This window comes from Cryptotermes secundus, unplaced genomic scaffold (assembly GCF_002891405.2).
Source record: "Cryptotermes secundus unplaced genomic scaffold, Csec_1.0 scaffold526, whole genome shotgun sequence".
NCBI classification, from domain to species: domain Eukaryota; kingdom Metazoa; phylum Arthropoda; class Insecta; order Blattodea; family Kalotermitidae; genus Cryptotermes; species Cryptotermes secundus.
This window is the reverse complement of record NW_019721013.1, coordinates 1,074,146-1,089,003: the sequence shown is the minus strand read 5'-3', so window position 1 is coordinate 1,089,003 and position 14,858 is coordinate 1,074,146. Positions and strand designations below refer to the sequence as shown.

Below are 14,858 nucleotides of genomic sequence, written 5' to 3'. Positions count from 1 at the left end.
TCGTCCTTCCACGGCCCGAACACATGAAAATGTTGAAAAAATTCGTGAAATCATCAAGGAAGATCGACGACGGACCATTGAAGAAATTGTGGAGCTGTCAGGAGTGACTTGGAGCTCAGTTCAGCGAATTTTGACAGAAGATTTGGGAATGAAAAGGGTGGCTGCGAAATTCGTGCCACAACTGCTGACTGCTGAACAAAAACAAGGTCGCGTGGAAGCATGCTGTGCTTTGAAAGAAGAGTCCCGACTTTTTTTTGTTTCTTCGAATGAAAAGAGACATGAAAGGAAAGCGTTTTGCTGATGTTGCTGAGGTGAAGGAAAAAACGACAGAGGCGCTGTCAAGCATCTCAAAAGATGAATTTAAACAATGTTTTGAGAAATGGAATAAAAGACTAAACAAGTGTATTAGTGTAAGTGGAGAGTACTTTGAAGGGGATTGAAGGTTTGTGCTTAAAATTTGAATAAATAAGTTTAAAAAAAAATAAGTTCGGTTTCTTTTGGGTACCCCCTCGTATGTGCACATTTCAGGTATACAGTTCATTTCAGGTACGCAAACTTTTCAAACACACATGGACACATTTCAGGTACATATCATACATTTCAAATATACATGTACACATTTCAGGTATACATACATACATACATTTCAAACACACCTGGACACATTTCAGGCATATATGGCACAATTCAGGTACACACAGAACACCTCAGATACAAGTCACACATTTCAGGTACATACCACATATTTCAGACACTCTATATATCACACATTTCTGGTGCTGCTCATGCAACTATTGTTTTATATACAATATTTTCAAGTATACAAATGATGTCCTACCTGCTCGAAGCCCCCCAAAATTTCAGTGGTGTCTATTGCAGAGTTGATGGATAAAACTCGAAGTTCCTGCCCCAGCAACTGAGATAGCAAATGTACTGCACTTGTTTTGCCACTACCAGCTGAACCAACCTGGAAAATATAAGCCATGGTAAAATGTCAAGAAACCTGACCATGAACAAAGTGTCAATTATTGAAAAAGATAACTTTCTGCAAAATGGTAAAAAAAAAAAAGAAAGAAAGAAAAATATACAACACAATTTCATTTCCCTACATGTGCTGTCAACATATTTACATGAAACACCACTGCATAAACAGCAATAACAAAGAAAACATACCAGTATTGCCAACCAGTTCATGTCGACACATCTCGCAAGCGAACGCAGCACAGGAAACTGTCCTCTCAGAAGCATTAGACTATTCTGCTGTTGAGGCTGTCTCTGATTTGAGTTATTCACTAACTGATGAACACTTTCACTGACTTCATCTACAGTTTGAGTCCTCTGCGACGTCATTCCAGTGCGTGACATGGAAATGTCATCAACAAATAAAGTACTGTGAGTTATATGAATTCGAGGAAAACTGCAAAATAATGGATACTCTGATCCCATTTTTTGAACATAGGTTTCTTTAACCTGCAACAAAGAGAAAAGATATAAATTAAAACTAAAGCATATGGTGTGTGTGAGATCTGAGATTGCCACGACAGTGAGAACTTGATTTCAATCTTCTGGGGTGATGTGTAGTTTAGTGCACAGAACGTATGTTTTGGAGGAACCTGATCACTCTTCTGCATTCAAGATACATGCAGCAGGTTTCACAAAACACACCTTTCAAACTACACAGAATGATATCACAGCAAACAGCAATCTGAACATCATGTCAGTTGGGCCACACAATTATGTAACGAGTTTTCTTCATTATGTTCTATGTGATGATAGCAGATGGGGAAAATACATACTGCATTTCTTTGATTACACCATGCCCCTGAAAAAGCATCACACCCAAGTTTTTTAGAAGAAGAAGAAGAGGGAAACCCCACAGAGAATTTATGTGAATTTACAAATATTAAAATACAGACACTGAATATAAGTGTACATAATATACAGTGTCTTGATATCAAAATGCAAATTTCATTTACTTCTACCATAGCTTTCCATTTTTGGATTATTCAATTTTTTCTCTTAATTCTTACTTATCCAATGGCCATAATTCAGAAAGCTGCTTGCTTTCTTTAACTACACACAGACACATGGTAATACCTAATCGTAATAATCCAGGAATTTACCTTTTCTCTGTCTTCTTTTGTCCTCATTCTGTCTACATAAATGAGGTCAATAAACTTCCCTGGATTGAATGCGACATTCCTTTCTGATGACGCATATTTTGCAGAGTCAGCAATTATTGCTTCACACCACCGGCACAAGTCCCGCAAATTCAGTTCCCATGGTGCTCCTCTCTGTCCCCATAACCTCAACTCGCCTGTTTCTCTGACCAATTGGGAATTGAATTTTACCATGCGTGAAATAAGATCACTTGGCAAAGCAGGAAACATGTATCTGATAATGAACTCCAAGTCAGCTTCTGTTAAGCAGTCAATATAAACCTGTGAATGAAAAATTAAACACACGTAACATAGCTACTTACAGCTGCAGCGATGCAATATCAACAACAGTTTCCTAGATGTAAGATGGATATGCCTCTGCTACTAGGCAGAGCTTAAGTTCCATAAAAGCGGATTTTATGGAACTGCCCGCAAAACAAGGAACCTCCTCTACTAAAAATGATTCAAATTCAAGGACAGTACCAACTTAAAAAGAAATTTATCCTCTCTCTATATCAGATAANTTGCAACTCCTCCCCGCGACTGCATCCGTTCTGCGGTGGTATGACTCACGGCAAATTGCAGCCGCGGCGCGCACTTGATTGTACGCACTGTATTTACAGATGTCTGAATGCAATTATAATCATATCACTCATGCAAATCTAAAAGTCCCTCTAAAACTAATGAGATTCATGTGATAATTTTTTAGTGGGTAGTCATGGGGAATTAAAAACGGACACAAAGAAACTATAACTTTTCAATCTATTCATTCAACAATAACGATTCATAGCCAGGCATAACAGGCATCTTCCTTACAGAGACTGAGCAAGCTGGTTGAAATGGTGAAACCTCAGGCTTACATTCAGGAGGAGGTGAGATAAAGTCTCAGGCAAGACACTCACTATCCACACTATTTATCATGGTTTTCCTCTAGCACTCCAAGCAAATGCCAAATTTTAGCTTAAATTAAGCCATAGCCACTGCCTTCTGTATCCTGTCCATTATTCAGGCATTAATTATCCTGTCATTCAACACCACACTATCTGATCTACAGAGTAACTCCTTGGAACTGAATCCTTGCAAAGCTAATAGTTGCTCAGCCACTCAAAAACTCCCTGCATTTTATGTAGCCCAAAGGTTCACTGTGGTGCCCACAAGAGCTACTGTCAGCTACACTAACTAAACCATAAAATAATGAATAAATTGGATTATGATTATGAACAGTACTAACTTCTGGGGCATGACATTCCATTCACCAATGATGTTTCAGAGGAATGTCTGTAAACTTCCACCATACAGCATGGCATCACAACCCCACAAAACAGTACTCTCGGCAGAGGACACTGCCTGACTGTCACTGATCAAGAAACTACAACTAGCAGACAGAAATCCAAACGTACCTGGGTAAATCTGTTTAGGAATGACTGTGGGAGTCCCCTTCTGGCACCACCTTGCCTCAGCGGATTCTGCGCACCAAACAAACGTGTGCTGTCACTCTGAATGCGAAATGTTTTCCCAAGTTCAGGTATGAAAACTTCACCTCTATGGTCCAGACATGCATTCAAGCCTTCGAGCACTGACTGAGATGCAAGGTTTAGCTGTAACCAAAAGCTTGATTTACAGGAGCTGCAGTATTGCATGACACAACAAGGTCACAATAACTCCTACTTAAGACCGAACAAGTGCTTCATATTAGGCAGGTCCTGAGTTCAAATCTTAACCTAGAGACCAGTTATTCTTATGAATTTTATGATTTTCCTGTCTTGCTACATAAATGCTGGGAAAGTACATCAAATGAGGCCCCATTACACTGCTTCTTTCTACACTTCCTAATCATTCTTCACTTATCAGCCTACCATTTGATGCTCTACAGCCTGCGTTTTGTTTTTAATTCGCTTAGTGGTGGGTGGAGTCCAACTGGGTCCACAAGGGATGGCGGCCACTGATTGGCCTATTCGGGTGATTATGATGATGGAGAATTTGGTGGACTGAAGATTGGCAAGGGAAACCGAAGTAAAGTAAAAAAAAAAGTAAAGCTATGGGCCGTGAAGGCCCATAGGGTAGTGAGACGTTGAGGGTCCCACATTATCTAGAAAATCAGCTCAAAGATGGCAGTAAGGTTGTCAGCCTTACACACCTGCCGCCCTTTACACCCCAGGAAAATCATTTAACTAATTCCTGGCACTCATTTCTGTTAGAGGCTGAGTGAACCCCAGGGCCACAGTGCGGCTGGAAGGATTAGGTCAACTGAAAAATTCAATTGCCTCATCGGGAATCGAAACTGCAACCTTCTGGCTTGTAGCATAGCACCTCAACCAACTACGTTACTGCATGCCCACTGGGGGGGGGGCCGAAGTACTCAGAGAAAACCCGCCCCAGTGCCACTTTGTCCACCACAAATCCCATTTGACCAGACCCGGGATCGATCCTGGGCCACCGCAGTGGGAAGCCAGCGACTAACCGCTTGAAGTATGGCGCGGCCTACAGCCTGCGTTACTGACAGCTTTGTGAAATGAAGCATAAAGTAAAAGACTTTTAGTGAAGTTGAACTGCTGAGAAAGCACTCAATATCATGAAAGCAGGAAGGAAAGAAGACTAGAGAATAATTACAGTTACCCTCCAAAGGAAAGTGGTCAGTATAATTACCGCTTGCTACTGCACTAAGAAACCCTGTATTTTGCCTGAACAGTGTATTTATGGTTTTGTATATTTCTCAGAATAAAATGCAATTACATTCACATAAAGCATCAATTTGTTGGGCTTCGCAACTGAGATAGCGTCTGTGAGGAAGAAACTCAGATATTAAATGTCACACAGATTCAGTTCATGCTTCAAGGGCTTCGGGATATGCAGGTCTATAAAACAAAGGAAGAACGCGCAACAGATATGCCGGTAAGAACCGTGTTACCATTCTTATCAATCAATTCACTTAATTATATCACAATTTAATTACACAATTTTACACATATCACTGATGTACCCTAATGAACGCAGTCATCATAAGGCATTTACCTCATCCAGCAATATCCAATGACCAGTCTTCAATGCCTGAAGGAAAGGCCCATCACGCCAGGCAAACTGACCACCCTCACCTCCTTCCATCGGCAAGTCAGCTCCGAACAAGTCTGACACATCCTAGTACAAATAATTTCATAAGCTTTTATGAAAACAGAAGAAGTAGTCAGATATGCAAACCAAGTAGTACATAATTATATTCCTTCCAGGAAGGTATAAAACTGATGAATTGGATGCATACTGTTGAGGCTTGTAATAGTTTGTCTCTCGTACAGCATAACCCTTAATTAAGGTCTCTCTGCAGGACAGTAGACTTGAACACTGAACTGAGGAAAATTTTCAATAAAGGTAATCTAACATTAAGATTCCTGATGTGCAGGCATTAAAATTGAACGATAAATGAGGGAAAACTTTAAATCGAGGAATGTTTAATTGGCATTTCACTGTATTACACTGTGCTGGCAACATTTCTCTCACAGGAGATTTGGCCCTGCACTTACTGACTGTGGACAGATGAGAATTATTCCAGGTTAGAGACCTACTGCTTCATTTCAACTGAAGAGCCAGCTGTCTCACTGTATAGCGACATGCATCAAAATGAAAAACATCTCTGAGTACAATTCAACCCCTACATTAAGGAACGTGTCCGCACATAAACAGTAATTTTATAAGAATCTTCTTCACCATTCCCAACTCCAGTACCGCTGTTTATTGTCCCTTCATGCTGACTTGCTTCTCTTGTACTTTGGACATACTTAACATAGCTCAAGCCTCCTAACTTGTCCGTCTCTTTTGACTGCTATGCTGACAGTGACATGCCAAGCAAATGTAGGGATACTCTACATTTTAAAAACAACCTGCTTGCTAAAAGATTAAAATGCTTAAAAAAAAACATTAACACATTTCACATTTGATTTTAAGATGTAAGTACAGTAGTGTCTGATCTTACATCTGTCACACTTACAGTCTGGTCAGACACATTGATCCTGGTCAGCTGATGTCCTGCAGCCTTTGCCAACGCTGCAACTAGACTGGTTTTCCCAACCCCTGGGCTTCCCTCCAACAGAACTGGCTTCTTCAGCTGCAGGGCTCTCAGCACACGAGATGCATTGAGACCAGTTGTTGGTGCTGAGAACGTGAAGCCATCAAGAACAATGGGAAGACTGCCTAATTGAAACAAACAGAAACAGGCTTCACTTCCTGCTGGTGCAGTTCTTATCCTCAGAAGTTGATGGAGGTGAGTGGTCAGCTGTCCCCATGACAAAAGTGTCCCATCACCCACTAGATTAGAGGCTATGTGAGACTGAGAATAGGTCTGGATACTGTGGAGAAGAGATAAATCTCTTTCCCTGCCAGAAAACATTACACCAACTGAGCTATTTGAGATCTATTAGCTAAATGTTTCAGTGAAAAATAATAATACTTGTGTATGGTAAAGCTTAAGCACAATAGACCACTGTAGGTCATGGTGCAAGGGCCGAGAGGGCCTACCCCTCGTACATTCATTCGTTTATTCATGGTAAAGTTTGCAGACCACAGTTTGCATCAATGTTATGCCACTGTGGGCCTCAAGATGATGAACATGTGACCAAACAGTAATATGAGACAATAAAGACCATTGTGTAAACTGTATGACACATGCTTTAAGTTACTCTGTTGAGGTCAAGAACAGTGGAGCTATACCTCCACTCCTCCCCTATGCTTTCATGGCTTAATGTGTAATTACATTACCAAGTATAGGGATAATTTTCCCTTTATCTTTTGAGCAGATAGCAAATGCTGCAGTATAGAATGTCACTTCAAGCCACAACAAATATGTTACAACTAAAACAAAGCAGCTTATGTACGTAGTTGTGGCTACCTCTTCTGACGTAGAACGGGGAGATGCCAAAATGTGTATCAGTGACCGCAACACTACAATGCGCAGCAGTTTCAGCAGAGTCAAGTTCCATCTGCTTCATCAGATACTGCAACGCTGCACTTCGCAGAGCCTTCAGGTTGGCAGCACTAGAAAGATAAGTTCATAACATTATCCAACTTTTCAGTCTATAATGTGTGCACCCCATCAAAGCGTGATTGTATGCGTCATGGCTAGCCTCAAGTGACAATTCATAATTATTAAATTCAATTAAAGTACACTAAAAATTCCATGCTCACTATCAAAATTCTGCAACTTCCATCAATTTGGGGTTTCAGATGTTCATCCAGAGAAGCCTTAAATATGGATCTTTTTACAGAGCATATAAATTTACAGAACATGTCAGATTTGTTTTCCGCCAAATGCTTGTTTGCAAAAGAGACCAGCAGAACTTAAAACAGAGCAGTTATGCTACTATCAGACTGTTTCTGCCCACAATTCCCACTAGCACAAACTTAGAGCATAAACTGCCATGTGCAGTAAGCAGGGACAGCTTCAACAGTCAGCAGCTTCTAGCATAGTCTTTGAGGATCTGTTACCATACAAAATCTCAAGAAACCATAACAAGTCACCCCAGAGTCAATCCCACTTCATGAATTCATGTGGCTGCCATGTTGATATCACTGACAGTAGGAAATTATGAAGTATAATGGTGGGGCAGCCTCTAATGGCAAAATGCTCATACAAAGTTTCACAGAAACCTACATATGGGTTCAAAAGATATTACACAGTCACACAAACATCATAAGTCTGTCTTTCCTTATAAAATATGGAAAATAGGCTAAGAAATGTTGCATTAGTGCATGAATATGCATTTCTACCGAGGCCATGTGAGGAAGCCCCATGGATTGACTCCAGCATATCTCCCTGAGCTGTTATTTTTCCCTCACCAGTACATTTCCCCCCCCCCAAGTCATCTACCAGTCTGTTCCCATAAATGTCGGTAGCAATATTAGTCCGCTACCAACAAGCAACTTGAGCAGGATCACACGGGAAAGAGGAGACTGAAGGCGAAACAACATCCCCTATCATCGTTCATAGGAATTCTTCCTGTCACCTAAGCAGAACACTGTCAGACAACTTGAGATTTTGCAGCAAACAGGATCTCTGTCACACAACTCTACAGCAAGTACATTTATCTTAACCTCAAACCCAAACTAGACAATTATCATGTGAATGTATGTGTGCAACAGGAACAGAAAAATGTTAGAATATTTCAATATGGTCCCTACATGTACCTATCAATACTCGTTATTCCTGAACCAAAACTGTCCAGAAACGTGAGACAGGCCCCATGGATGTACGCTGTTGCTAGATCCAGTTTCTTGGTGCCATGACTTTCCCCTTCACTTTTCTGATCTTCTGTACAGGCATTAATGAAGTTCACCCATGACAAAATATCCCGAACACTTACAGTAAACCTGTGAACAATGAATTGCATGGGCCTTTAAAATCATACCCTCATGCACATTTCAAGTTGTATCAGCATAATTCACAAATATTAATACTCTTATGCACACTGCTCATATGGCCTGGAGACGCCAATGTTTCACGTTTACATATTGAACCTGTGACGAACACGTTACCTCTTGCCTACATCTGTACTGGTGAACCACTGAATGAAATCCAGCAAGCGGCTGCCAACACCTGAGCTGCCGTCCTCTTGATTCCCAAGCAATAAGACAGGGTTGAGGTTATGTTCCACAATTGTCAAGAGGTCTTGCCTATTTGTACAACTTTCACACCATATTTCAGTGAACCTGTTGCGGAGCGCAGGTGAAAGCTACACACAGAAAAATATATCTTTATGAGACTGAGGTTTTGTACCCTGAAGACAGAAGCAGAAGGTTGCACCCAAACAACTGGCAACTGTTTACAACAATATACAGTGTCATAACCCAGAAGACCATGGACTGAGATTAAAAATACAATAATAAAAATGTTTTTTTTTTAAAAAGACTGAATAAATGTTATACATTAACATGTCAATGTAGGCTAGAAAACATGGAAACAAAAAACAGTGTTTCCACACGAACAGATAAATGACATAACAGTAGCACTTTCCATAAATACTGTACTTGTTATATATCTTACGCACTGTATTTGCGCTGCAATTACACCGGCCTACAAATAACTATTCATTCATTCATGTTTATTCATCCTATAGATCAGATTACATTGTTGTAGGACATGTCGCATGATATAAATTATAAAATTAGCAAAAATACAACAAATTCTTAATCACTAAACTAACAAAATATGTAATGAGTGTTTACATCCAGCAAGTATCATTATCCAGTATTTGAGAATTTATCATTCATATAGTCCTCACTTGCGTAGTAACACCCATTACTGAGTAAATTCTTCAGTTCCCTTATAAACTGGTGTTTATTTATCTGTCTTTGCTAAATATGTATTATGTATTTTGTCGTTGCCATTGTAAACTGAAAATCAACCAATGCTTTGGAGGAACACATCGCCTCCACCTTCATCAGGGTTGAAGAATAATCCGAGCAAGAAACCCACATTAAGCAGGTAGCAAGTAGAACTCTGGCTTACTTTCTGCTTTTACACTGAAGATGGAGGCAACTTCCTCCTCCATAACACTGGTTGATTTTCAACAGACTACATGGCGTTATATCCCAGAATACAGAAGAACTCTTCATAACCACTGCTGTGAGAACTCCAAATCCTACATAACGTATTGTAATGATCTCTTGTAAACAAAAGACGGCTCACAAACATCATCATCTTCTAAGCCACATGCAATTGCGCAACATGTAACATTTATGCTTCTGCTATTCATGTGTGGAACCACTCTGCTTAGCCTCCAGATCTATACGCTGGGTGGTGCATTCATTTACAATTTCTTTATGAGCCCAAACCAGTGAATAATTCCCAAAGTACAAACCTCTTTCTTTCCATAGTCCCCTCCTGGGTTCATTGTGCCTATGAAATGAAAATTTTGAGCTGCGGTCACAACACAGGATTTGTCAGTTCCTAGTTCCCCACCGCCTTTCTCTGCGAGCAGCAATTTGCGCTCCGGTTCTGAAAACAAAATAAAAAGATAAATGGGCTGGGAATCAGTTTCTTTCAACAGGCAGATATATAAATAATGTGCGCATTATGAACTTTACCTAAAATTTGTAACATAAAGCAATTATTTTGACCCCCTTCTCTCTTATGTCCGAAGGCTTCCAACGACATAGAGTTTCCATTCACATCAACTGTCAGAAGCCCTCTGTCATCATCTATGAATTTACCAACATGCTATGATCTTGTGCTGAGTGTTATATCCTTGCTTTTCACATTCTTTGACATCTTTTTTATCAGTTTTATCTAATGGAACAACAGATGGCAAGAGGTTTATATCTTCCCATACTGAAGTACCTATCTCCTACACTTTCATACAAATTAATCTCTTGCTGGTAGGAGCGAAGTTGAAAACAAAAGGGAAGGGAAAGAGTTAGGTGGCACTAATGCTGTTCACACCCTTAGAATTTTGTAGGACATCCATGTTGATGATACTGACAGCAAGAATTCAGAAAACAAACATACAGTGGCCTCTAGTGGAATGTTAATACTGACTTTCAGGAATATCCATTAACAAATGCAAAAGTTACTGGGAAGGATGTTACCATACAAATAACATTTACCAAGAAGAGAATTCAGTCTCTCCACAACACTGTCATCTGCAAGTGAAATCTCATCTGCAAGAAACAGGTCACCTCTTTGCATCGCCTCAATCAAAGGTCCATCAACCCATTCAAATAATCTTGCGGATTCCATGTTCTGAAAACAGAAAAGACATCTAAAATCACACTACATACTGATTGCACCTACTTAACAGACGACAGTACGTCATGCTGTGTGGGGGCAAACTTACAGATGAAATTTCCCATGTAGGTATGTTGGAATTTATCACATGTGCATGAAGACCAAAAGCACGTTGAACACAAAATCTACTTTGTCAATGAGACTGATGATGTTGATGCATCCTTGTTCCCATAACAGGAGGCATACATCACACTACTTGTGTACCAATGAATGGAGTCTTCCTCCTTGATGGCCCACAGTGCTGTCCAATCCAGATCGGTATATAAAACTGCTACAGAAGTCCAACACTCAATACACTTACCTTAGTGCGGTCTCTAACTGGACGAAGTCCTCCGAGGAAATCTGAACTCTCTGTGTGCATGTGGCAATTGACAGTGTAGAGGGACTGTCTATGAATGCACGCCAGCATCTGGCACACCGTCGTCTTGCCACAGCCCGTCTCACCAACAAGCAGCACAGGTTCTTTGAACTGAAAAGCTTTGCCTGAGACATGAGAATGAAGGAACAACAACATTAATTACTTTAACCCACTGAGTGAACTATATGGACCGCAAACTTCACTATCTCAGTGCCTATGCCACACATACATATGCACGGTGCAATCTCTCATACCAGTCCACTGTAGAAGCTTTCTGCCACCAAGTTACAATCACATGCTCGGGTTTGGTTTTCATCTCTACGATACATCCTTTGATATCTTTCTTGGTAGTTCATGTATAGGAACAACAAATGGCAACAGTTTAGATCTTCCAATAACAACCATTTCCTTCAAACTTCTGTGCAAATTACTTTGTAGGTCATGGGAGTGAGCTTGAAATAAATAGGCTGTAAAATATTCCAAAAATAATTCTTACAGTTTGACAGCATTCAACCTGCGTCAAGAATAATTCCAAAATTTCTGCATGATCTGCCATACTTAAAATTAATTATGAATGGTACCAATTACACAAATGTAAGCTTCTGTTAAGCTTTCCTTGCTGGTTACAAAGAATAAATACTTCACTTGGCTGTCAGAATTTGAACAGAAATGCAATACTTCAACCCATCACTTACAAATGTGTCATTTTCTCAAGATAAAGAACATCTAACTTAATGCCTTATTCCAGAAACAAACAGGGGTAATTACCACTGCACTAAACCGACCATTTGTACACCGTCACAAACAAGTGTGCTACATTATGCCTGCAGTCTTCCGGGATATGACACCATACCATTCTGGAAGAAACTGCTGCCTCCATCTTCAGGGAAGAAGTCATCCAAGCAGAGAACAGGTACATAATACTGGGAAGGGACTATAAGCAGTCCATTTATCCAGCAGCCTTAATATTCACTGCTGTGAGAACCTCAGACCTAAGCTTCATTTGTATAATTACAAGTACAGTAAAAAACTTACCAACCAGAACAGCTAAGCATCTCATGTTGTATGTCCAAACAATATGGTTAAAACCTGGCAGAGGATCAGCCAAAACTTTCTCCAAGATTGGGCGAGTAACTGGAGATGTCCTCTCGCTCACTGAAAATAAAATAATTTACTGGCTTTTAACATCATCAACATAAATGTTGCTATTTAGTACATTCCTATAAAGACACAGATTTGACATGAAGAACTTAATGGTATTAATTGAACACTACAAGTAACATTCATTCATTACTTTGGTGCGAAATTGTACTCTTCTGCTTAATCATCTAATACCGTCTGATTTTTGTGGTTCTATATGGGTGTGAAACTTGGTCTCTGACATTAATGGAGGAACATAGACTGAGGGTTTTTGAGAACAGGGTGTTGAGGAGAATAATTGGACTGAAGAGAGATGACGTGACAGGAGGTTGGAGAAAACTGCATAATAAGGAGCCTCATAACTTGCACTCTTCTCCAAGTATAATTAGAATTATCGAGTCAAGGAGGATGAGGTGGGCAGGACATGTAGCACAACTGGGGGAGACAAGGAATGCATACAGGATATTGGTGGGAAAGCCAGAAGGAAAGAGACCTCTGGGAAGACCAAGGCCTATTCAAATATTAAAATGGATCGTAGAGAGATAGGATGGGATGGTATGGATTGGATTGATCTGCCTCAGGATAGGGACCAGTGGAAGGCTCTTGTGAACACAGTAATGAACCTTTGGGTTCTACAGAATGCTGGGAAATTCTTGAGTAGCTGCAGAATTGGCGGCTCCTCAAGAAGGGCTCAGCTTCATTAGTAAGTAAGTAGGCCGCACCATAGCTCAAGCGGTTAGTCGCTGGCTTCCCACCGTGGTGGCCCAGGTTCGATCCCAGGTCTGGTCAAGTTGGATTTGTGGTGGACAAAGTGGTGCTGGGGCAGGTTTTCTCCGAGTACTTCGGTTTCCCCTGCCAATCTTCATTCCACCAATTGCTCCACATTCACCCTCGCCTATCATATGGGGCTGGTACAATAGGCCAGAAGTGGCTGTAGTACAAGGGACTTAGTCCCACCCCACTAGCAATAAAAAAAAAAAAAAGAAAAGTAAGTAAGTTGTACAGCCTAAAAACAGGGACACTTAGCAAATGTTCTGGGTTGACTGATGCAGAACCAGCATTGCTGCTCACTGCAAAACATTTCGCCACGTCACATGGAATAATGGATTAAGTAACATATTTATTTGGCTATACACTTCTACATTTATTTTTTATAACTGGTTTATTTAACAACAAAACAGCATCAGAACTTATACAGGCATGTCTGTGGAGAGATATTCTCAGAATAGAAAGTATCATTAACGTTCTCTCTTCCTGTCACACCTCTGTGACATCCCCACAAAACTAGCCACATTGCACACACTGTCTTGAAGACAGGAGATGATGATACCATCTAACAACTCCCACAAACACCAAAATAACAGAACCATAAAGTCTCACAGGGTAAGTGTGGATCTACAAAGGGTAAACTGAGTGACCACTCACAAATACAGTTCGCACTAAGCAGCTGACTGTTAATCTGTATAACAGATTTCAGAAGTTCAATTCTCCACCACACTGGACCCTATCTGAGCTTGCTGAATCCAATTCACATCTTCACAGACTGTCTCTAATACATAAGCATCTTCACGCATATAACTTTGCTCTCCCGAGTGATCTATCCTCTGTGCTTCCATACTCAGTCTTACATATTTTCCTACTTCCACAAGTACACTGTCTGTCTGTCCAGCACAAGTCAACTTCCTTGGCTGAGTCACATTAACATTAGGCAAAGCTCCTGAGAACATGGGACTTGGATAAGGAGCTGCACTTCTAAGCAGAATGTCTTGGGAATGAACAGCTGGATCCTACATAAACTTCATCCCTTACCTCTAGCAAGGACAGTGCTTTATGAACAGGAAGTAAATCCACCCCCACCATGGCCTGAATCACACATGAACCTGAAAGTTCCCTCTACTGGTCATCACCACTGGGGTCAAAATGAAAATTCCAACATGTGGATGTCCCCACATAAAAAGTACAGATTCCAACCACTCTTGCCATGAGAGTTGAAGAATGCATAATCCATGTATGTATACCTCTAATTACCATAAAATATTTAAGACTTACAAGTGAAGAGGTTATCAGGATCAACAGTTCTATTCATGTGTTTCTTGATCACTTCTTGAATAACGTGACGTTCCTCCTGCTTCCGCACTCGACCTGCCAGTACCAAATAACCTTCATCTGCAATATGCTGATCCCAGTCATACAGCATTCCTTCCTTCTGACTAGCGAGCCTATACCTCTCTCCCCATCGGAACAGATCACGAAGAGTTATGAAACCTTGTTTTCCGGCAAACGCCGCACTGCCTCTGCGACGTAACTGTTAAATATAAAAGTTACAATCATGACAAACAATAACACTATATAGTGAATCAATACATGCATTAACTGATTTCCGCCACATTTAAAGTATTTTTTAATGGGATTTTGTTTCACCTGAGCAACT

General features: G+C 40.4%; 1 protein-coding gene across 1 annotated transcript in view; it reads right to left on the bottom strand.

Annotated features, from left to right (window-relative positions):
* Window positions 1–14,858, bottom strand: part of LOC111875246 (midasin) — a 161,972-nt gene that overhangs the window by 127,305 nt on the left and 19,809 nt on the right. Inside the window, exons 22-35 of the mRNA XM_023871314.2 lie at window positions 14,477–14,732; window positions 12,323–12,442; window positions 11,231–11,412; window positions 10,749–10,884; window positions 10,004–10,140; window positions 8,679–8,875; window positions 8,331–8,513; window positions 7,036–7,181; window positions 6,139–6,341; window positions 5,172–5,294; window positions 3,560–3,757; window positions 2,124–2,441; window positions 1,174–1,470; window positions 839–967 (exon numbers count right to left, since the gene is read on the bottom strand). Coding sequence (XP_023727082.1) covers window positions 839–967; window positions 1,174–1,470; window positions 2,124–2,441; window positions 3,560–3,757; window positions 5,172–5,294; window positions 6,139–6,341; window positions 7,036–7,181; window positions 8,331–8,513; window positions 8,679–8,875; window positions 10,004–10,140; window positions 10,749–10,884; window positions 11,231–11,412; window positions 12,323–12,442; window positions 14,477–14,732 — 2,625 coding nt within the window. The remainder of the gene's footprint in view (window positions 1–838; window positions 968–1,173; window positions 1,471–2,123; window positions 2,442–3,559; window positions 3,758–5,171; window positions 5,295–6,138; window positions 6,342–7,035; window positions 7,182–8,330; window positions 8,514–8,678; window positions 8,876–10,003; window positions 10,141–10,748; window positions 10,885–11,230; window positions 11,413–12,322; window positions 12,443–14,476; window positions 14,733–14,858) is intronic.